Genomic DNA, 25,506 nt, shown 5'->3' on the forward strand with positions numbered 1-25,506 from the left:
GAACAAAAGGCCACAAATTGTCATTAAAATAACGCCATATGACCAGACTAGGGATGTCAACGATTAATCGATGATCGATTAATTGTCGATAAGAGATGCAATCGATTAAGGCTATCGATGGTCGGTTAACCTATTCAATGTTGGGCTGCGTGCGGCTCATGCGCACTCAACACGTGCGAGCGGCTGTGAGTGACGGTGACGATATATAAAAGCATCATCATTCATTCACAATGTACAAATTAAGCTTTTAATGTGATTTAAACTTTAAAGTACATTAAAATAGAAACAACATAAAAGTTCTTCAACATTAAATGCAATAGAAATGTAGTTACTAATCATTTCATCAGATAACTGTTTTATATCGTGCGCTTTGCAGGGCTGCAGGACACAGTGACAGGACAGATAGTCCATTCATTCCTACAACTTGTTAATTCATTCCTACGAATTATTAATGTGGCAATTGTCCATGTTTCATTAATTTTGTTCCCTAAATAACCAATGATTTAAGTGAAATAAGGGAACAAATTAATAAATCGAACGAATTCTTAATTCATGAAATCTTTAATTTCCCTTCCCATGTTCACCACAGTAAGAGATGCGAAAACAGTTATTAAAAGCGAAAGATAATAAAATAAACCTGGGAAATTAGAGGGTTAGACTATGAAGATTTAGGAAAAGAAACAATGCCTAAATATACTGAATTTGTGGAAATTCGTGACCAACCGGCAAACCAGAACAAAGCCGCGTAAATGAAGACTATGGGGTCCAAAAGCATGGTCGCGATCATTTTCCAGTTAACCTATTATTCCTCTAATAAACAAAGCTTTTATACCACACTTGTCATAATCAGATCTTATCATTTCTAAATAAATAATTGCTGGATTCAAAACAGCGATTAATAGGCGCTGTGACCGACACATTCCCGGAGCATTCACTGCTGTCACTAAACGGTGACGCCGAGCATCGTTCACAAGTTTCTGCATGGACCTGACTAGGGCACAGGTTCTAAGCCCTGGGACAAAATGGGATGCTTTAAGGAAAATTTATAGCCTACTAAGTAATAGGCCCAAAATAAAAATAACAATTTGTTTTCATGGTTTTTTTTTTTTTTTGTTTGTTTTTTTAAATCGGCTATGCGAAATATATCCGACTTAAATAGGCTAATTAAGATTAACGGATTTAAAACAGAAGTGTGGGCGCGTTTTTGCTCGTATGAAGAGGATCATCTTTTCCGTCTATATGCGAATGCGTGTTAAGTACAAGCCTAGTTTACATTATAAATAATATTTTAACATTCAAATACATTGCGAATATGGAAACATTTCGATTTGTGCCGAATGAGACATGAGCAATAACCTCCAAATAAATCTAGACAAAGCCGCGCTCGCTCATCCTCGTGTGCACGCATGCACTGTCACGATCTAATGCGCTGTATGCTGGATTTTTAAAAATCTGACATTTTCTAGGACAGAATCCAGCAGGATCAAATTAATGTGAGCAACTGTGTTTTGGTGCAGCAGCGCCGATGTAGTTCCCTTAATGTGCAGCGCAGTCACACGCGCTCCACATTTCGGATAATTTTATACAATAATGTCAGTTGAAAACATTGCAATTGTGCTTTAAAATACAACAACGAGCACCACAAAACCATTTAAAGAGGCGCGTTCAGCGTTCTCCGTGCGGGATTGGAAACTGTCAACAAAGTAAAATGACCTCAAAAGTATGGCGCGCTCTCTTCATTTTATCAAATGATCATAATCGCATCTATTCATTTTATAATCCTGCTACTAGCATTTTATTCAGACTAAAACCTCTTTAATTCAAGCGAGAAAGCGTTTTGTGTGTGGCTTTTGCACATCCTGTCATACCGCTGACTGCGTGCCTGCAATAGACACATTTTGCAGTATTATGGTTAACGATTAATCGATTAATTGATCGTTAATTTAAACGACGATCGATCATGGAAATAATCGAAATTTGACATCCCTAGACCAGACTTTGTAATTCTCTGATGGATTGCAAAAAAAAACTACAACAAAAGGTATAAATAAGACTGTATTTATTTCTAAAGACACTGCAGTATTCTACCAAATCTATAAAACTACAATCTGGCTTATTTTTCACCAGCTACCAGGTTTCACTCCCTGAACTGTTCATAAACACAGGCAGCATTAAAACTGGCAATATTCCTAAACCTCACATAGCACAACCGAGGAAAATAGAAGAAAGACAGACAGTAATTGTGAAAAAGAGACGAAACAAACACTGGAGCCGCATCCTTCATCGAGAACAGAAAAAATGGCAAAATTGTCACAAATGAGCAGAAGGAGGGAGCATTGGTCTATTGTGACAGACTGCGCTGTAGCTCCAGGCCTGTGCTAAGACTGACAGGTATTTGATAGAGTGAGAGCACGAGAAGAGACTGAGATGTTATCATTCATATAATCACACACTGAAACACTGGTGCCAAATTATTGTAACACCCAAAGCATTTCACACCAAGAATAAATCTAGGAAATAAAGTAAAAACTAAGAAATTGGCCAAATGTTATGCTCACAATTTAGCGGTTTGGAAAATATCTTTAAACGTTAACATCCTCATTCAATTATTTTTCCATACTTGCCATGCAGGATGAATGCAAACAGGAAGTTGCATTGGTAGATCTATCTACATGATTTTTCAGGGATGCACAATATCAGTACCACATCACTGACCATCTGCTATTTAACATTTTTGTAATTTATCACTATATAAGTATCATTGTGCTACTCAGTTTTTACATTTAAACACATTTACCTTCATCTTACGCTCACTTATAATTTCTTTCAAAACACTTATTATTTAACAACACTATTAAATGTATACTCTTCAGTCAAACTCAAAATGAATATCCATTTTTACAGTACATTATCATGTTACTTAAAACAATTTATTTTAGTTTTTAGTGTTTTACTTTTTAACTCATTTAAACAAAATGGTCTACAAAAGACGTCCATCATTTCAGACCCTTCTCAAAGCTCCCCTCTGCTTACAGTGCACAAATTCAGCCCTTTCTTAACCGCTTATCTCTCCTCTCAGCAGTCACACCACTGAGCCTGAGACACTGCCGTAAAGACTCATCACGCTGCTAACTGACAGATGCTGAACTGAGACCAGTTTTTGGGCGCAGATTCGGGTAAGAGGACTTTAAATCAATGCAATATGACACAGCTTTACAGTGGGTTACTTCAAGGCATCTGTCTATCTGTCATCATTTTATGTAGGGGTGCACCGACATATATCGGCCGATGATTAATGCACATCTCATCAGTAAAGCCGGTTCTCCAATCAGCGGGTAAAGTTAACAACAGCTCCGTTTAGTAACAGCTGCTTTATAGGAAATCAATCACCTGATGGCATTTACCGCTGATCTATGGACATTAATCATAGGCCGATATATATATCGTGCACCCCTAATTTTATTTACCCTCATGTTGTTCCAAACCTTTATGACTTTCCCCTGTGGAAAACAAAAAGAAGATATTTTGAAGAATGTTTTTTCCGTATTAATTTAATCCCATTGCCTGTTTGTATCTAAAAACCACCAAGGTATTTTTTCTAAATATATTCTTTTGTGCAGGGTTGTTATGATTAACTAAACTAAAACCATACTTAAAAAAAAAGAAAGAAAGAAATTAAATGAAAAAAATATATATATAATTTCAGCTAGTTGCCAAATCAAAAATTCTCAAAGTTAATGTTTATTTAAAACTATAAAAACTATATATATATATATATATATATATATATATATATATATATATATATATTAAAAATCTAATTAAATGACAAAAACAAATAAAACCTATAATGTAATAATTTAGCTATTTAGCTAAAATAGCTATTAAAGTAAAATCAAACTATAAAAAAAAATCTATAGTACATCCTTGGATGATGTGATATCTGTAAGAATGGTATCTCCCAGAAATATATTCCCAAAAGTAAAAAAAAAAAAAAAAAATTCACCATTAAAAAGAAATCAGTCAGACAGAAATATCTCATTGTTGCTATATGCGTTGACCCTGTCACTCTGCACTATAACAGAATGAAACCCTCAGCTGTTCTAAAGCAGTAAGAAGCGCATGGCCACTGCCAATCAATAGCAATAATAACAGGGAAAAATGTCAACATGTCACAATACTGGTTAAAAGCGGCCCAGGATAATTGATCTAATGAATAGCCCAGAGGAGACAGACCCTGAGGCCTGGTGTAGCTGAATAAATCCATATTCCACTCATCATGTCCAGGATTACACCTGACATTTCCAGTGCTCTGGTTGGACTGCACTTCAGGTCGGACAAACTGGATCTTCTTTACCAAATTTTCTTAATGCAATTCTTGACAGAGTCATGGTTCACCAGTGCAGGCAAAACATTAATCTATAAGCCATCACAGTCAACAATCATCTATGAATATCAGATTACAAGACTATCAATGGTACAAAGATTCAGATTTTAATAAAGGTGATACAATAGATATGAACAATAAATATAATTCAACACTGTATTACAGACAACATACAGAACTAACAAATATTGCTACTTACTATGCAATCACATAATAATTGCTGTTAATAGTGTTCATCGTCTGGTTGACTACGTCTTGTATACATTTTACAGAAAATTCCTGTTAACAAGTATTCTACAACTACCACCCAAAAGCTTGGGGTCAAGACTTTTTTTATGTTTTGCTAGTCTCTTATTTGATTAAAAACATAAAAAAACAGTAACATTCAGTTGTTTTTATTTAATTCATTTTAACATTTAAATCATTCCAGTGGTGGCATCTTCCTTTACAGCAGTCATTACTCCAGTCTCCAGTGTTCAGATTCTTCAGAAATCATTGTAATATGCTGATCTGCTGGTGTTTATTATTTACAATGTTGAAAACAGTTTTGCTGCTTAATATTTTGGTGGAAAGTGGAATCCATAAAATATCATTCTTAAAGAAATCTTACAGACCCGAGATTATTTAAAAATATATTCCACGCTCAGTTTGTAAAAAAAATGTTGATTAAAATTAATTTTCACACTTGTCCGAAATATTTTTCTTATATTAAGTGAAATCATGAATGATAAAAAAGTCAACTAATTATCAACCCCCAATTGATATGAAACACCTCCTCCATGTATCCGAAATATTAGGCTACCTGAAACAGGTGACTAGCCTACTGTACCTAATAATACATTGCCAATATAACCAGCACTAGTGTTCATTAAGTAAAAATATCTGCACTTAATACATAATATTGGTAGAAAGCATCACAGACATATTCTACTAATAAATCTTTGCAGCGCACTAAACTTGCATTGTTTGTGTTTTGTTATTGTTTTCAGTTCACCATGTGAACAGAAACAGTCTGACAACGATACACAGCCACTAACGCGACACACTCATGGACTGTATAAAAACACACTTAACTCAACATAACAATCCAGCAGCGAACACAACATTTATACCGGGTTATTAAACATGCAGACTGGTGTTACATTAGTCACAACGCTTTGTCCGCGAGGAAGAAAACACTGTGATTGGCTTGAAATTACTGTTTATGGTCTCTTTCGTATTGCCATGAGCATTTGTCCTGCAAAAACCGTGCACAAATGACTTTTATCAACATTTTAATAATGATACGGGAATCCTAAGCACTTGCCAATACATAACACACCTGGCACTCACAATGCAACACAACATTTCAAGCCCACTCTCCAGGTCCAATCGCAAATGAGACCCTCACGCTATGCTACGAAGCTAACGCAGTTATAGCAATTATTACAGCAAATATAAAATGTGAATTCTTAACCAGGAGTAATACTTACCGTATTCTTTTCATCGGATGTCTCCAAAAACGCGGCTTCTTGATAAACACCCAGTAATCCGCAGTGTTTGGCTTGGGTTTGTAACCCGTGCTAGCGCTGTTTGTGGGTCTGTCCAGACTCCGTGGGGTCTGTAGTGGATCTGAAGCCGGAATCCTCCCTATTGCTCTCACTCTCCCTGCTGCTAGTAATGACCGATTTGCGAATGAATCATTATGTTGAATCAATTCTTTTGAATCATTTTGTAAAACCGATTCTCTAAGCTAAAGTGAATTGCATGCTAACTACAAATAACGACATATAGCCTATGCGACAGGTAGGAGCAGTTATCTGTCAAGCAGTAAAGACTTGACATTTTTATAATATCTGTATTTGTAATGTGTATCTTTGTTCTCATTTTTTAATAACAAAGATAAAATAATGACAAAGATTTTCATCCATGCACTTTGGCCTAAATATCTGCCACACTCTTTCATATTTTATTACCTTAAAAGGCTTTATAATAGGGAAATTAGTTTGGCTGTGATGCTCAAACAAACAGCTTGCAAAATAGAAAAACCAACATGACAAAGAATCAGGATAAAATCATGGTATTTTCTAAAAAAAAAAAAAAAAAAAAAATTGTTCGATTTTTATTATATCACCCAGCCCTGTGGGAGACCAAACCCATAGACTCCAACCCCCCATAAAATAATAAAAATATTTGCCTATGGCAAGCACCACTAATAATTAAAAAAAATATGAAACTATATTTAAAAAAAGTTATGTTGCCTCTGCTAATCATATCATAATTGAAATTCTTATAGTTTTACAAAAATAGCTTTTATTTCAACTCTCTAAATCTCCTGACACCCTGTAGCCGAATATATTTCTAGGCCTACGTGTTTACATTTATTCATTTAGCAGACACTTTTATCCAAAGCCACTAACAACCAGAGAATAACATTCAAATACTGTTCTCATACTGTTTAAATGAGCATATCAAAACATTTTTTTACCTGGGGCCGCATTCACAAAGAAACTTATAAGAGGCTACAAGTAGCTCCTAACTGGTGAATTTAAGAGAAACTCCTACAAATAATGACTGCTAATGTGTTTTACAATGAGTAATTCACGAAGCATTTCAGCCCTAAAAGTAGCATCTACTTCTGGACCAGCTTAAAAGAAGAAACAAATTAATTAACCTCCTCTCTATACAAACGTAATGTAAGATTCATTTAAAGAACTCTCTTGTCCTTCTCGGTAACCTACTTGTGTAACACGTCTTCTCACAAGCAAACACCTGTCACTCATTATCAGGCAAACACCGTGATCTGTTATATATATGAATCTGCCATATCTGTTGACCTGGTTTAACTTTTATGTGACAGCCCTATAGTCTAATAGGGGCCCTGTGTCTATCTCTGGGTTCCTGGCTTAGAAAAAGATATGCATTAAAAAAGATTGTGTGTAATATAGCTTAATTTTGTGCCGATATTTTCAATTTTCTATGTTGCCCCCCCAAACAAGCCAAATGCCCCCCCAAACATGACATCCTGGTAACCCCTCTGCGTAGAATTCTGGGAACTTTGGATTGACGTCTCAAAAGAATTGATTCATTGAAACGAACGATTCAAACGAACCGATTTGCTAAATGAATCATGTTTTCCAACGCTGCAGTTCTGAATTGCTCGCTCCAGTATGGCTGAATCGGCCTCAGGCTGCCCAGCAATAATACAAATATTAAGTGAGGATAATTTGCTTTTGGAAAAAATAAGCTAGGTATAGTTACTGGTACAATAGACTATACATTATATGTACTGAATGTGGAGTTGACTGTGATTCATTTGGCAAATTAGTGGTGTACTTGTCAACTTGATCCAAGAATGTCCTCAAAAAAATGTTTCTTTGACATCAAAATGAATAAGATCCATGAATACGGTTTGTTATTTTGCTTCTCAATTATACAAATTCATTCTTATGCCACGCACAGCAGCTCTGAAAGGATTGCTGCACGCCTACACACACACATACACACACTCCAGGGACTTAGGGACAGGATGGATGTGTGCTGGCTTTGTCTTCCAGACACATCCCCAAAATTCCTTCCAATTACATCTGACAGTTAGATGGCTGACCCCAGGGTCAGAATGTTACACATCAGCCAATCACTGCTCTCTGCATGGGCGGCAAAAATCCAGCCAAGGGCCCCTTCTGCTAACACCTCCAGAGTGAAAAGCGCTGGTCCAGAATGGCTCCATGTTTATTAATTCATATTTATTTGAATATTAAAGGGAAGCACAAACTCCACAGTAATTATTGCTATTTAAAGACTTGACATTAAATAATCTGCTTTCAAGGGGAAAGGAGGGCTGATCTAGGAGGAGATTGTATATTAAAAAAATAAAATAAAAAGACCACAACAAAATATGATTTTAAAGCACATTTATCTCATGTTTCAATAATTGATAAGAAAAATATTCTTTAACCTGTTAACTGTCACTTGTGTTTTTGAAGATAGACATGAATGTGCATGATACAAACCTAAATTTTTATAATTCATGACTGAAAACATTTTGTAACATGATTTTGATGTACCATTTACATGCTAATGCAATGTCTGATTTTAAAATGGGTTTTGAAGGATGAATTTTGAGATTTTATGTTTTCAAGTGATATATAACTTCTGATGATTTCTAAAATGTGATAGAGAAAAAGGCAACGAGGAAGTCTTTTTTTTAAAACAAAGGTCAAAGCCTCTTTTTGTAATGTAGATTTCTGAGGGTGCACTCTTGTCATAAATTCATCTATTACTTTTCATACATAATGTTTAACAATAAATATTGGTAAAATATATATTTTGGAGTCTAAGACCTTAACGATATATAGTTTGTCAAGATTAGATTAGATTTGATTGTAATATAGTATAGTCAATGTAGGCGTCCCGTATACGGGACGGGGTGACAGTTAGCAGGTTAATAAATATTATTTCTTTTTTTTCTTATTGCTGAATAAATACAAATTCTCATTATTATTATTGTAATGCAAAATGTAATACATTATTTCAATCATATTTATACATTATTATTTATAATATTTAAAACCAAGGGCACTATTACTGATGTTGTACTGAATTTATTCTAAAAATAGTGTAACAGGTTGGACAGTATAATTACATTACTACAGTAATATTCTTTGCATGCAGTAATGAGACTTTTAGGGAAAGTGTGCTTAACTGCCAATAAAATATCATCAAAATGCAAGCACGATTTAAGCCAGGCCTATAATATAAATGCTTTATTATTGTTTTATTTGTATTTACTTTTTACTTAATGCAATTATAAAAAGGAAATAAAAAGACATTTTGAGACCAAATACAACCCAGGCATTTCTGTGTGAGATTCCCCCAAAACATTTCTGATATAAAATAAATACAGATCTGCAATTACAAAAAACCAAGACAGTAGGTCCATCAAAGAGGGTATCATACAATCTTACAAGCCACTCCAGAGACACCACGAGGACTGGCACACCGTTCCACAATCTACTTATTACGGCTGCAGTCCATCTTCAGGCAGTGCTGCTGGTTGGTCCTCAGTTCCCTTTGATCCAGGACTTTACAGGAAATTGTGTACATGGCAACTCCACAAACCTCAACAGATTCTATATTCAGCTCTCTTGGAATAGAAAACAGCTTTCAAAAGACCGAGAGCTTTTAAATGAATCCAGAAAGATATAATAAACTGTTGTTTACATTTTACAACCACAAGCTATACAGAAATATATATTTCCAACGAGACCGTTGAGATCTGAGCATTCTTAACATAGGACTATTTGTAGAAAGAAATCCTTGTAGTAGTTGTTTCAATCCCTAATGTATCTTAATACATATTTGCAATTTTCAGGATTTTTCTAGTTGGTCCTCACATTACCATCATTGGCTAACTCTAATCAAAACCAGTATAAACAGCTCTACTTACCAAAACTTAAAGGGATTACATAGCACATTTTAAAGGGCAACTGTGAATATATTTCTTCCCCTGTGCTGTGAGCACTGATTAACTATTTGCATGTCACAGATCATGATGCCCCCGTTTATAAAGCTGAAAACTTAAAAACTTTTGTTGGGTAAGCTTGCTTAATCTACTCTCCAGATGGCAATTTTGCCATCACTTTTTGCAGAGCCACTGAGTATGTATCGGTCCTCTGCTGAGAAAAGAGTTTGAACAGTGTCTTCATGAGCCTCCAGCTCCTTCTCAACCTTCAGGCTCTCAGAGTCCAACACAAAGATCTTCCCCACAACCTTACTGAGGCCGGACCCCCCGTTACAACCAATCCAGACCTAGAGAAAGAGAAAGAAGAGACCACGTTTTTTCTTCCAGTGTGCTATATGCTCACATTTCATCCAAGCAAACAAAAAGAAATGACTACTGTTCAAAAGTCTGTGGTCATTAAGATCTTTTAACATTTTTGAAAGAAGTCTTTTATGCTTACCAAAGCTTCATCTATTTAATAAAATTACAGTATCGTGGAATATTTTAAACTTAAAATAACTGTTTTTTTATTTTAAGCAATTTATTCCTGTGATGGCAAAGTTTAATTTTCAGCAGCCATTACTCCAGTCTTCAGTGTCACATGATCCTTCAGAAATCATATGCTGATTTAAGTGTTTAGGAATTAATAGCATTTGAAAAGTTCAAAAGAAAAGCCTTTATTTAAAATAGAAACATTTGAAACCTTTTTTTTCTTCTTAAGATTTCATTTCAAATTCCTGAAAGTATGACCATGGAAATGACATGTAAAATGTAACATCTTACCTGATCCTTCACTCTGATCATACAGGTGACCCCACTGCAGTTGGGGACTGTGACCTGTTTAGGTGCTTTTACGGGGTCACTGGAATCCCATATACAAAGCTCTGCTGAGTCAGTGAAACTTGTCCAGATCTGTCTTTTCTATAAAAACACATAACAAGATCCTGAGATCAATCATTATATCTGAGCACATTATAATTTTATGCAATTCACACCATTTAGTGGCATGGCTGACCTCTCTGCCTGTCTGGGTGTCAAATGTGTTTGTGCAAACAGCATGAAAAGGCAAAGGAAAACTACACACTAAAACAGCATAAAGTCATACACAGAGATCCCATAAATACTCATTCATTAAAATAATAAATAAAGATTTATAACTTAAAACTGGCTTTTTTATACATCATATATGAGTCTTTATGAATAATAACAGATGTTCTGTCCATATATATTTTAGGATGGGGGATAATCATGTTTGGGGGTCATATTTGGTTACAGCTGATACTGTGAGCGGACCATGAAAATACAAACCTCCATAAACAGTGTGAAACTGCTGAAGGATGTGGTTTTCACATCATCTGGGAGGGAAATCTTACAAAGCAGATCTCCACGGGGACTCAGCCTCATGACACAATCCTTGGCACCTTCACAAGCAATAAACACATGCTAAATTGAAATTAAGTAATGTATAGATTGCTAATATATTCAATAACATTCAATAATGTTAAAGGGGTCATGCGATGTTGCTAAAAAGAACATAATTTGCGTATTTGCAATGTGTTCATGCGGTTAAAAAAACACATTATTTCCCATATACTGTACATTGTTCTGTTGCTCCTCTATGCACTGCCTTTCTGAAACATGTTGATTTTTACAAAGCTCATCGGTATGAAAAGTGACGTGTGCTCTGATTGGCCAGCCATTCAGTGCATTGTGATTGGCTTAATACCTCAAGTGTGTGTTGGAAATGTTATGCCCCTTACCTAACTGAGATGCCGTGTCCAGGCATGACCAGACAAAATCAATAAAACCCATTATATACGAGCCATTTGTTGCATCCAGTGGGGACATAATTACTTATTATAATGACTTTTACTGTCTTTTTACATGTTGCATAGCATATCATGCCATGTAAACATAAAAACATTGTCTGCATTTGTGATCAGAGAAACGACAAACAACAAACACTACTCTACACTGTTGAAAACTCACTTTTGAATCATCAGTAGCAAATCCTTTGAATATGTAAACATGCTTACAGACTGTGAGTCAGAAGCACCTTACGTGTTACGACGAGCCATTTCAGGTAGCCATGGTTGACTCTTAACTTTTATAAATAATATCTCTTTGGATATGAAACTTTAGTCTTTGCAACTTTACATATCTTCTTTATGCACCAATAAATTGTAACGCTCCAAAGAGAAAGGAAAAACTGAAATCACATTATATGACCCCTTTAAGCTATCCATTGGCAAAATAAATAAATAAAAACAAAAAATTGGCCACCTGAATGCTTTTGTAAAATGTAATATGTAAACATTTTACAGTATGTATTGGACCTTCTGGTTAACAACAGTTTTGGACAGTTTTACCAAGCTCAAACTTACCACACCATAATTCGTCATTGTTAATCTGAATGGACTGCAGTCTGTCACAGGACAGATGAAACTGTCTCTTCACCTTCAGAGAGGGGACGTCCCAAACGATCACAGTGCCATCTGCACTACAGGAATACACCTGTGCTTGGCTTGGAGAGCACATCAAAATGAAATTGTATATGGCCAAATATACAAAAAGTACCACAAACAATGCTGCCACCTGATGGGAACACTTTTAATTGTATTTTTGGAGTAAATAATATTTTTCTTAATTCCTTTATCTATATAACAAACCAAATATGTGTTTTTATATATATATATATATATATATATATATATATATATATATATATATATATATATATAAAAACACATATATGTACATTCTACTAAAAATATAATAAATTCCAAAAAAAATGTATATATATATATTGCAATGCAGTCGGTCTAATCCAACCAGTCTAATCCGGCCAGGATACAGACCCAGTGAATGATGTTAATGTCTAGTACTCACCCTGGTCTGTTCTCAGGGTTCAGTTTCTCCAGGGCAAAGTCTGTGACCTCTCCACGGTGCTCAGTCAGCTGTTTATGGCACAACATACTGCGAATGTTAATTATGTAAATGACGGAGTCCTGAGAACCAATCCACACCTGCTTCTGGTCCAATCCCATCATGCAGTTCTGGGCACCAAAAAAGAAAAAAAAGACTACTGTGTGAAATCTGTTTTGAGATATAGACTGCAATTTTCCCTCTTCCACAGATCCAAAGAAGTATAAGAAGTATAAGACAAAAGCTGCAAACATTATGGCAAGGTGATTGTACAATACATGATATACAATTTACTGAGGTCCCTCAGGCCCCACTTGAACAACACATTCTCAACAACTGCAGGGTCACTAAATAGATTTCTTAAATTAAACTTTTGATATTGCTGATATCAAGTACTTTTCTATCATCTTCAATATATTAAATCAAAATCTTAAAATATATCAGTATATTAAATCTTAAAATCAAACAGCAGCATCTTACCAGTCGAGATTCTCCTAAATGAATACAGTTTTGCATCAGGGACCAACTGACAGCATCAAACACAACCACTTTCCCACAGCTGAGAGCACACCAGAGCTTGGGGTTTCCATCCACATCTCTATTTAACTGACCTGGAAGATGTTAAAAAGAATGATTTAACATGAAATTTAACACAAGCAGTTTATATAAATCTTACATAACACAGATGCTTACACAAATAAAGTTTATATTTATAACTGGAAAAAAAAATTCATTTGATTACATGCATATGCTCAATTCATGCAGTATGTAGATTTGTCCAGTATGATTCACTTTTCAGTCTGAAAAAATAACCTGAACTGAAATAATGTATATCATAATCTGACAAAGTCTATCAGGGGACAGATTAGACAGGGCAAACCCAGACATATCTTTTCTATTTCACCAAAAACTCCTGCATGCAGACCTGGAGTGTAGAGTAAGACATCGACAGACTGAGGGAGCGTCATGTTCTGGGACGGATTGATCTTGTGTTTCAGAGTCTCTGCTGTGGGTCTGGGGATGATCATGGGGACTGTGGGAATGAGGACAAGATACTTTAATTCAACTGTCTTGTCTTCATCATGCAGTTGTTCTTACAGGTAGGGAGTGAGACACACCTTCTTGTCGCTGCTTTTCAAAATAGGCCAGTTTGGAGGCAGCACAAATAGCCTTCGGTGTCTTTAAACATCCCACCACTGCATCCATAAGCAGGACATTGGTCAGGGCCTGCTGCACACACTGGGGGTCCTGATAAACACAAGAGACCACAGAACACAAACTAAAGTATTTTGTGCATTTGTAGTTTAGACATGCATTGATTTTGAAAAGGAATAACAGTCATCGTCTCAAACAAGAAAAGAGAAACAAACTTGAATCGTTAATAAAAAATTAAAAACAGCATATTGTTTATCATAGATGTTTATCTAATGGCAGTAAATGGGAATGAACTGGTAGGCCATATCAAAGGATGTGTATGATTTTCAAAACTATTACTCCCTAAACAACACCCTGTTACCGTACCGTAACAATGAATGGACGCAAATTCAGCTTTGCCATTACATGAATAAATGAAATTGAAAAATAGAAAATAATTGTTCTAGAAAATTTTCATTTTATATTTCATGTTTTGACTCCAGTTTGAGATATTTGACAGTACAGGTGAATTTGACCTTATGGTTGTCTGCCATCATTCTCCCAGCCCACATCTCCTTGATCATCAGGTTCCACAGTTCACTCTCAGATTTTAAATTAGCCTCAAATATTTCCTTCCTTAGGCTGTTCTTGATCTTTAGAGAGGGGATCCTCAAAAGCGGGGCAACGGAGAGGTTCACTTCCTGGGTTCACAGGATTCATACGGTTACCACAAACACTATTTTCTCATTTAATTTTAAAAGGAATATTACAGCTTATAGGTATAAAGACTCACAAACCTCAATGTCCCTAAACTTGGCAATCTCAACATATCGACATCTGCCTGTCAGCAGGAAGAGCCTCTTTTGAGTCATGGCAATTCTGCCAGCACCATAACTGGTCTTCACAGGGCTGGACAGCTTGTACACACACTCATTGTTGTCTAGACATTCCAGGACCTCAGCAGGCAGGTCAATGTCCTGTGCTCCTGCCTCGGCCTGTTTACAGAAGCTATAAAACACTCTGAACATCTCTGGATGAATATGCTTCGGACCACCTGAGAAGAACAAACATATTACAATAAAATATTTTACACAACACTAGCAGAATATTTTTATTTTCTTTTTCAGATTTTTTTTTAAATTAATTTGTATTATTGTATTTTTGTTAAAATGTATTCAAAATATAGTTTATGATTAAACACTACAAGTCTTAGAATTGTACAGTTTGAAAATTAAAGGTACAGTGTGTAAATTTTAGCGGCATCTAGAGGTGAGGTTGTGAATTGCAACCAATGGCTCAGTCCCCCGCTCGCCCCTCCCTTGAGAGAAGCTACCGTGACCGACACAGGTAAAGATGTCATCGGTAAAGACATCAGAGAGCAAAGGTAAATCAAGGACTTATTTTTACTTAATTATTCAATAAATTGATACTATGTTAATGTACTTGTTCATCATTGTGTCAGTGTTTTATTCGCAAGAACAACAAAGTGACGAAACACGCTCTGTTGAACAGTTTGTCCATTTAGGGCTACTATACAAACATGGTGGTGGCTTCCATGGAAGGGGACCCGTGGTGTATGTAGATAGAAATTACTCAATCTAAGGTAATAAAAACATAACGGTCCATTAAGTAAGGTCTTTATACACATCTGATAACATAGTTATGTATATTATATTGCATTTCTGTAGATAGATCGTTGTAAATATTACACATTGCACCTTTAATATTCATTAATAGCCTGAGGTTTGCCAAACATTAAGTATAAACTATAGAATACAGCAAAGCTATAGAAGACAGCAAAGTACCAATAAATTAAATATTCTATCTCTATTATCTCTATCCAAAAATTCTATGTCTATTACTTACCGGTATGGTACAAATATATTGCGTATCTTTAATGGTTTTATACAATGACACAGTACAGCTTAAACTTACCAACTATGAGAGCTTCAAACAGTCTCTGTGAAGTGGCCATGTCCCGCACAATACCAGACTGCTGAGTGCACATCACAAACTCCTCCAGCTGCATAGGGGTCTTGGGCAGCTCAAACTTCTTCACGTGATAGTCTGATCCCTTATGCTCGCTTTTTTCATTGTTCTTCACCTGACAGATGAGCCGCTTGAGCTCAGATCTTTTCTCTACCTGGACTCTATCCTCTATCTGCAGAGAGTCCATCAGCGTCTTCACCAGCTCTCCAGGAAAAATCGCAATATCTGTTTTGTAGAGGTTCTGGAAGTCGCTGAGGGCATCCAGTCGCTTAGAGCTCAGCATGTTGATGAGGCCGCGCAGGTAAAAGTATCTTGCTAGCAGGGAGGAATCATCAAGTGGGGTGGCTGATATGGCTTTGTTCAGCTGGAGGATAAGATCTCCAAAGTAATGGAGTACATTGGGGTAGTTCAAGGGAGAAGGGAAATCTGGGAGCTGGAAGATCTTGAATGGCCTGACTGGAGTATTCAAAGCTTTTGGGATAAGGAATTTCACAAAGACGGTCAGTAACATAAATATATTATGATAATCTGTAAATACAAAACAGCATTACAGTACTGCAGCTCTCTTACGCTTTCCAGGAATGATCTTAGTTGGAGACATCTTTTTGAGGAGAGTCAGGTGTTTCTTGTTGTCCAGGTCAGGGAGACTTGAGCCCAGACGTTTGCTCAAACCGCTCTCTAAAGAACCATTTCGCAAAACTATTTCCTTTATGGTGGGTCTGCGGGAGTAATCCATCGATCTACACAATCTACAGAAATGAATAACAAATTATATATATATATATATACTGTCACTTTCAATCAATTTAATGCTTACAAAAATCACTAAACATTTCAATTATTAATGTGTGAAATATGTTATTCTAACTTGGCAAAGACATTTGTTCGAAAATGACAACACAGCTTCAACTTACTTTTGGTCTTCTGTCTGAGTACTGAGCTCCATTTGGGTAAATTTGTCTCTTTTTCCATTCAAACGTTCTTTCAAAAAGGAGTGGAAAATGTGTGTTTCCAAGACCTGTCATGAATAAAAAGCCACCAGTCATTCTATTCTATTTTGAATGTTTGTAGACCAGACATATTATTAAATTGAAAGCCACCTTTTTGTAGAATTGTTTGTCGTCTGGCTCCCTGGTCTTCAGAAACTCATCAGTGTTAAAGATTCTGTGTTCGTAATTAAGGTTATCACTGACATCTCTGGATAAAGAAACATTTCATTACACATGTGTAGAAGATAGAAAAATCAGGTCTAGTTTCCTGCATAGGTTCTTACTGACCTAAACATGTTAACGATGAGCTCCAGGGTGATGTTTTGTATTTCCAAATTGAGCCTGTGCTGCCACTGTCTTCTCTGCATCCGCAGCTCATAAAGACTGCTACATATTCTCTGATGAACCATTTCCAAGTCATAGTGTAATTGAAGACCTTTCCTTCTACATGAAGATCCAGCAAACCAATTACAATTCTGACAAATACATGACTGAATACATTACGAACATATAATGGGACCTGGGGCCTATACCATGAAACTGGTTTAGAGTTCAGTTTAGATTGTGACCTTATAGTAAATCAATCACACATGGAGTGTAGGATTAGTTGAGGTGACGAGAAAGTTGATGATCAGCATCATGGTACCAACAAAGCCTGATTGGATGATTTGGATTTGTCAACTTGAGTTTGTTAAGCTACTATCATTGTGCAGGCCCCTGGTCTCTGTGAGTTTATTAATATCTTGTATATTTTGATTACTCCAGTAGAATAATGTTTCTTACCGACACTTGAAACGCTGAGCAGCTGCCTGCGGGATGTCTGGGACGTCAACATAATGACAGCCAGAGCAGGACACAGTTCCCTCATCAATATTGATCAGAATCAGGTCATCTGTTATCTGATAAACAAAATCCTGAATTAAAGAACAGCTGAATGAGTTAATAGAGACCATTATTTAGGCTTTACCTTGGCAACGTCCTCATAGTGGCTGATGTGGCATCCCATGAGGAAGGTAGTTGGGGCCATAACAAAGTCAAGCATCTTGTGGGACAGTATAGGCACCAGTGTGTGCTGCCAGTGCAGGGGCCAAATATACAACATGAAACACTCTATGATCAGAGTAAGTTTGGCCCAGTCTGAGGAAAAGAACACCATACGCTGCTCTGTGAGTATACTGGCAATGATCTGCAGGGGAACAGAGACATATAACATTTTTTTCAATGTGATGTGGACCAAAACATTCATTAACATTTTTGTTTCGTCAAAACGTTGAAAAAAATTTTTTTTATCTAAAATTGACTGGTTGTGATTTCCAGACCGTCTGTGTTCACACAAACTGCTAACAAAGAAAACCCCTCAATTATTTTTATTTCCGCATTAAGTCATTTATGTTTGAGACCTGCAGCAGCTCTCTAGACTTGAAGCAGAAGAGCGGAAGATGCAAGTCCAGGTCGATAACAGGATGGTTTTTGTCTTCTCTGGATGGAAGGACAATCGTCAGAGGGCTTAAGGTGAATGCCTGACATAACAAATAATATAAATACTTCACATGTATTATGCATGTTGTATTATGCATAGACTTTTTTGCACAATGACAATTTTATTTCAGTTCTCCAACTCTGATAAACTTTAGATGTCTAAAAGAACCCACCACATACAGCTGGCCAGGAGGAGGGACTGGGACTAGAGCCAGTTTAGCAGAAAATTCCTTCACTTGCTCTTCCATATCAGTCATTTGACAGACTTTGAGCTGACCTAAGAGGCTGCGGATGGGAGAGAGAAAACTCAGGAAATGGAAGAAAAGGTGGTGTGTGTGTCATTTTGGATGTAAGAATGCTTTCTCCTAGATCAGTTTAATATGCAAAGAAAACTATTTGTAGGTAATTCTCTAAATTGTGTGAATACTGTGGGTCTAAAGTGATTTCAAAACAAGCTCTGTTTTTACAATAATTCAAATATTTCAAATATATGTGTTGTATGTGTGTTTCGTATAGTATAGACAAACTGAGTGCTTTATGAAGACAGAATAGCAGAATCTAGTACTGCTGATAAGTCTCTTGTCATATATTCTCCTATTCCTCTTAGCCCGGTCTCTATATTTATCTAAAGTACACCATCATCGATAATGATAAGAAAAATTTAAAGGCGGGTGTTATGAGTGACAAGCAGACAGCCAACATAACACACGAACACATGCTGAGTGTCGTGCCTGCCTGCGAAGATCAGACTGAATTAAAAAAAAAGGTATATTAGTCAAAATTAAAACTAATTTGCATTCGAATGCAAAAATTGTTTATTTGAATTTCAGATGTGGCTCAGGGAGCATTATCAGCGGTGCACGAGATAAGGTGATGGTGATGTAGGCTAAGTGTAGTTGTAGATTTTGTTAGTCTGTCCAGTTAAGCCCACAAGATGCTCCGATGTTGCATTTTTCATTTAAAGTATTTGAGAAATATAAAAGCTCAGTGCAGAGAATATATTGTTTGGCCCGGCGCCAAAGTAAACGGCTTGAAACCAAGATGATGATGTTTGTTCATATTGTTAATGCAATTTATTAAATTATATTTGATTTCTAAATATAAGATTAGATGATATGCACTTTTTTATAGACAGCCTTTATATCATTGCATTGAATAAACAGTATAATGAGGTTCATTATTGTGCTCATTTCGCCCTCCTGTGGCTTCAGGATAATGGTCAGATGTTTCTGTCATGTGGAGGGGTAAGGAGGAACTCAAGTGCAGACAGGATGTACCAAACACAGGATTTATTAACACAAAAAGGGGTAAACAAAACCCACGAGGGGGAAAACAATGACTAGGGTAGACACTAAATAACTTAACAAGACACGATAAACAAAGACTCGAAACACAAGAACACTAACTACAAATAAACAACAACAGGTCTCACAACGTCTTCTTCCAAGGGCAACACTGAGTAACAATATTTCACAGGAACAAGGAGTAACACATATCACAATGTGGAACAATCACAATGAGGAACAATGAACCGACAAAAGACAGAGCACACTAGGGGATCTAAATAGGGGAACTAATTAAGACACAACAGGTGGCACAGATAAGGCAGTCACGACAAGACTAGGATAACAAGGGGGCGGGGCAAGGGGATGAGACAACACAAGCACATGGCCCAAAGACAAGGCCATATGATCCTGCCTCAAGACTAGAGAAAAGTCAGGACATGAAGGCAGAATCATGACAGTTTCCTTAAACTTATATTTAATCTGCATAGAAAATATAAAAAAGGAGATATTTGTTTCAGATTTTATTTTGTTATTTTGTTTTATTTGTTATTTTGTTTAAGAGAAAAATGTTTTCTTTTTAAATGGAAAATACAGCGGTTCAGTTTAAACCTTTTTTCTACTGCTCTCTATTTAAGAAGGGTTATAAAAGAGTTTCAATAATTATTGAGTGATACCGAAATGAAATATTATATTGTGATACATTTTTTTGCTATATTGCCCAGCCCTATATTCTCCTTTGTTTCCCAAATATTTCCTTTTTTTTAGTACATGTGAATAAATGTCTTGAATCTTACCTAGACAGACAGTCCTTGAGAGCATTGTAATATGGGTGTTTTGATATAACACATATTGCATAACCAATGTAGAGTTGTGGAGACTTGTGGCGTCCATTCTGCATTCCTTCCTGTATAGCAGGGTTTGAAACAAAATATTTGAATATGTCAGTGCCTTAATCAAAAGAATATCAACTGAAAAACCACCATGTAGTCTGGAAAGTACTTCCCATTGCAGTATCAGTTTCATTAATCAATGGTATTAGTTTGATATTGTGATATTAGACAAATGATATTCATATGAACGTGTGTGTGTGTGTGTGTGTGTGTGTGTGTGTGTGTGTGTGTGTGTGTGTGCTCTTGTTTTTGTGACATATCAGGACACAACTCTGTATAATGACATGGGTATGACACAGGTATTACAAGGAGAGTGTGACTTATGAGGACATAACCCATGTCCCCATTTGTCCTTTGTCCTAACATGACCTGTGTCTACTTTAAATAACCAAATAGGACATATTAATATGTTACTATTTTAAACACATATTCAATCCACAAGATGCAAAACAAAAACAAAAAGAAAAAAAAGCTGTAAATCAATTGCCTAAAATTCAATAGAAAAGAGAATATTTGCATATTCAGTATTTGCATATAGGTCTCAATACTTGCACTGTTAGCAGGAACATTCACTTTGCATTTGACTTCATTTTGCCTTCTTTTTTTAAAACATTTTTGCTAATTCAAGCAGAATAACTGAAAAATGTTTACCATTAAAATTAATAGGAATAACTGCAAAAGTGTTCACTAAACTGGAATTGTCTATGAACAGATGAATAATCTTAAAGTTGTTAAATAAATCTTAAGTGTAATCTTAAATGTTATTAGCCCAGAGAGTAATAAACTTTAATAAAAAGTTCAGCACAGGTGTTATATAAATATAAAAAATGAACCTTACTTGTATTGATCTACTGTACTGGAGAACTACTCCATGAGACTGGTTTCCAAACACGTCAGTGAAGACTAGGAAGTGAAACTGTTCATCCTTTTGCTCCTTAGTTATCTGAAAACCACCTGATTTAAAAGAAAGAAATGAATATTTTTCTAATCGAATCATTCTAAACTAAAGTTACAGCTACTGTGAACTGAACTACAGTATTAAACATTTACAGCATTGCAGTCAGTTAAAACAATTATTATTATTCTCTTATATTGTTGTGTGCTGACCATTGGAACAAATCCTATAGAGATGTTTCTGAAGTATTACACTATGTAATCTATTGAGATCTGCATGGAACAGGGTTTCAGCAGAATGCACTGATATGATTCAACAACCAGACAAGCTTTTGCACACAAAAGTTTCACCTGGAAAGCAGAGTTGTGGCAGCGCCAGGTCCAGGTATTTGGGAACACTGACTTCCTCTGTGGTTTCTTCTTTGGGGTTGCCAGCCTTAATAACAGGCCTATCATTTTTCTTCTTATTGAAGAAGTGCTGTTGCTGGGTCTGGCTTAGGTTTCTCACGGCTGGTTCACTGAGATTCTCTGTAGACACAAATGGAGGTGCGTGGACCTGCAGGACCACAGGATCGAGCAGTGGTAGAGGACTTTCATTCACCTGCAGCAAAGACTGGACAACAATGCTTTTTCATGACCACTGATATGACTCAATCTGATGATAATATAAACATCTTTTTAAACTTTTTTTTTTCAAAAGCAATGTTCCCTTTTTAGATGCAATAAATAAATAAATAAATAAATCTATAATCAAATCATATCAAATAGATCAAATAAAATAAAATAAAAGAAATAATTTAATGAACCTTAATTCTAGCACCTTTCAGAGTCTAGCTTTCACAAACAAACTCCCATGAACCTCTATGAAATAAAATAAAAAGAAATATTTCATTCATATAAAAAACAACAGATATTATCTTTAAAATTGAAAATCTACATCAAAGTTAAAACTGAAAACAAAATGCAGATTCCATCATAATCTAGTCTATAGCTCTAGACCTGTTCCATCATGTTTGATGCATAAGTTGCTTTAAATGAAGAGATCTGTTGTGCCTTAAACCTCATAACAGTTTAACAAAAACTTGCCGAAGGAAATTATTTTACCTGGGACAGCTCCTTCAGTTTATCATATTCAGGTCCAACAACGATACAAGCTTTCAGTAATCCTGAAGGCAGACCGTCTGCCATTGATAATCAACAGGATTGGCACTCCTTATAAGATCTGTATGAGAGATCAGTGAAGAAAACACACATATTCATTTCAATTTCAGAAATGTGTAGCTCCTGGGCTGTGGACTGAAATCTAAAAGAAGTAAAACATTTTTTGCTTAACACTGTAGATTATATGTGATGAACTTTAAATATACTATATTAAGATAGAATAACACAACAGCATGGTTGTGGAAACTAAATAAAAAAAGTTATTATTATACAGACACAACGGAAACCACAGATAAAAGAGATGTGCCAATAATCTAATTTTCCTGCTCTGGGAAGTTCCTGGTTTTAATTTGACTCATGCAGGTGTTGCAAGAGTAAAATACCTATTAAAAAAACAAACAAACAAACAAAATTTTTTCTGAAGAGCTTATAGGCTAGAATACGTGAATAGCAAGGGTGGGACATATTATCATTTTAGACACGTATTCAATCCACAATTTAAACAACATGCTACACATTTTATAAATATAATTATGTGCAAGCCAATTATATATATATATTAGTGCTGTCAATCGATTAAAAAAAATTAACTAATTAATCGCACAATTTTTTAAAATTAATCGCGATTAATCGCGATTAATCGCAATTAAAAGACTGAAACTTTTTGGATATGTAAATGTAAAATGTAAATAATTTATGTAAACTCAAGACAAAGAAACTATTTAAATTCAAAATATGACTGTTTATTGGAATTTTTGTTTAACTTGTAACAGATTTTCTCATGTAAACAACATACCTGCAATAAACCATCAATATCCTCCAAATTAACTGTTGGCTTGAAAGCCATATTTATTACAGAAATAAAAACACAGGCATGTAAGTACCATTTGAATTTCAAAACAATCAATGCCAATAAAAACAAAAATGATTTCCATGTTGAATTCTAAGTGGACTGCAAAAAAATTCCAAAGTATAGTCATTGCCAGTGCTTTAAGTGGGCCGATACGCACCAGTACTCAGTACCTTCACTTCCAAATATAGCTCTTGAGCGTACCGCCACCTCTCCGTGCGCCCAGAACGTGCTTGTAGCGTACCGGTACGCTCATTTGGACATCTGTTTTAATAGAGGTTTTAATCTTTTACCTGCACTGCCGATTTTCAGAGCTCCCTTCACAATGCAAGCTTCCTAATTTATCCATCCGAGAGCAGAAACTACATTCTTGAGTATTTGAGTATTTATTGTCTGATAAACATTACAAACTGTCTGCGGAGGTTGAGTCGTCCTGCAGCCCCCGCTGGCTGTTCATTGGCTGCAGCATCTTTTTTCTAAGTTCTAAAAAAATACCGTAGACGGCAAGGCACAAATTTAGATATTCATTTATCTAATTAATCTATAGCCTATGCACAAAGACAATATGATATTTTTGTTTTAAAGCTTGATGAAGAGAGCGAGCGCAAGTTGCTGCAGCTGCGAGGAGGACAGTGATGCACGCGCACAGGAGTGATTGACAGTTCGCGGCACTGTGTACAAAAAATACTCCGCTACACAATTATTTCATTATTTTCGTTTAAGCTTATTAACGTTAGCGTTACAGAAAGGTCTGATTTACGCACTGTTACAGTCATTGTTTTTTTTTGTTTTTTAAACAATGACATTTGAGTTCATGATTTTAATGTTGCTGTTTCTTGTGGCAGACTAAATGAAGAGTAATGTTTCTTGTGGCAGACTGAAGAGTAATCCGGCAGAGTTTTATACTGAAACTTTCCGTCTAAAAGTCCTTCCTTGGTCTTATCCATATTTCTTTGCACGTTGAACACACATAGGCCACAACTGGAAATAAAAAAAAACTGCAACCGCGTTAATTGCGTTATTTTTTTTTAACGCGTTAAATATTTCAAATTAATCGAATGCGTTAACGCGCTAATTTTGACAGCACTAATATATATATAAGATACTGTAACAAATGGAGCTGTAGGTGAATAGAAAAAAGAACACATTGTAGTCAATTCTTCAACTTCAGATAATGATTCACTGGTTTTATTTAGCCAAAATGTATTAACAGTTTTGCTAATTCAAGAACGATAACTGTAATAATTCAAGTATTTGACCTAATAAGAATAACTGCAAAAAACTCGAAGAGCAGCTGATGTTCTCAATGAACAGATAAATAGGCTAATCTTAAAGTTTTAATATAAGGCGATAACACTGAATTTTATTTTATATTCTAACCATGTAAATAAATGCCCATCTTTACTGTAAAGATAAGAATGCACGTACCTTTGTCGATCACCGGTATTATGAAAGTGAAATTAAGGCACGGACAGGTTGAGACAACAGACAGGACAAGCTGCTGAATGAGAGTGATCTGCGCATGCGCACCAGTCAAAAGGCACCACATGTTCTCGGTGGCCAGTGCTACTTTTAATACATGCAGTAATGTAGAGCAAACCTCTCTGGAAAATATGAATGCATTAAAAAAAATTCGGATATTCCACTGTACTCTTCTGTGACCCGTTGCTTTTCACCACTACCTCCTCTCTCGCTATTTTACATCCTCCGGAAGCCTGCTGTCGGAGATTAAAAGAAGGAAAAAAATAATTTCATTCAAGGAACAATAACACACAATGTTATCAAGAAAATAACATTAAAATAAGAGAAGAAAACAAACTTTCAAAATTCTTACAACTTTTTTTATTCACAGAGTCTCTGATACTGTCAATACATAGGCTACTTATTTAAGTCAACAAAACCATTTTTTTAATTGGTAAATTTACACTTGTGAAATTTGGTCAATAGAATAAGTAGATAAATTAAGTAAAGGTACTGTTTCTATTAGTCAGGATAGTCAGTAATGCCAAAGAGTACATTTTCCCATTGAAGTGAAGGAGC

The 25,506-nt window shown here is 35.7% G+C and overlaps 2 protein-coding genes across 2 annotated transcripts in view; both read right to left on the bottom strand.

Annotated features, from left to right (window-relative positions):
* Nucleotides 1-6,084, bottom strand: part of LOC113059175 (focal adhesion kinase 1-like) — a 50,221-nt gene extending 44,137 nt beyond the window's left edge. The window contains exon 1 of the mRNA XM_026227475.1: nt 5,860-6,084. The gene's annotated coding sequence lies outside the window, so the exon portion shown is untranslated. The remainder of the gene's footprint in view (nt 1-5,859) is intronic.
* Nucleotides 6,085-9,915: 3,831 nt separating this feature from the next.
* LOC113059176 (DENN domain-containing protein 3-like) lies at nt 9,916-24,953 on the bottom strand. Its single transcript, XM_026227476.1, has 24 exons — nt 24,895-24,953; nt 22,560-22,677; nt 21,807-22,068; nt 21,400-21,515; nt 20,466-20,575; nt 18,559-18,670; nt 18,307-18,426; nt 17,874-18,092; nt 17,690-17,805; nt 17,195-17,350; nt 17,018-17,114; nt 16,832-16,935; nt 16,488-16,666; nt 15,864-16,388; nt 14,726-14,982; nt 14,465-14,629; nt 13,913-14,042; nt 13,720-13,827; nt 13,275-13,405; nt 12,759-12,925; nt 12,254-12,393; nt 11,178-11,290; nt 10,653-10,790; nt 9,916-10,177 (listed from the first exon to the last, which is right to left on the bottom strand). Exons 2-24 carry the CDS (start codon nt 22,641-22,643, stop codon nt 9,974-9,976), a joined length of 3,753 nt encoding a protein of 1,250 aa, XP_026083261.1. The 5' UTR covers nt 22,644-22,677; nt 24,895-24,953; the 3' UTR covers nt 9,916-9,973.
* Nucleotides 24,954-25,506: the final 553 nt, after the last annotated feature.

This window comes from Carassius auratus, chromosome 41 (assembly GCF_003368295.1).
Source record: "Carassius auratus strain Wakin chromosome 41, ASM336829v1, whole genome shotgun sequence".
Taxonomy (NCBI): Eukaryota; Metazoa; Chordata; class Actinopteri; order Cypriniformes; family Cyprinidae; genus Carassius; species Carassius auratus.

What these genes read in the sequence shown, in the direction of transcription:
- LOC113059176 (XM_026227476.1), bottom strand. Translation starts at nt 22,643, where the DNA reads ATGGCAGACGGTCTGCCTTCAGGATTACTGAAAGCTTGTATCGTTGTT. An exon ending in CCAAGTTTAGGGACATTGAG is followed by an intron (nt 14,630 to 14,725) that starts GTTTGTGAGTCT and finishes CTGTGAACCCAG; the next exon opens with GAAGTGAACCTCTCCGTTGC. An exon ending in ATTTAGGAGAATCTCGACTG is followed by an intron (nt 12,926 to 13,274) that starts GTAAGATGCTGC and finishes TTTGGTGCCCAG; the next exon opens with AACTGCATGATGGGATTGGA.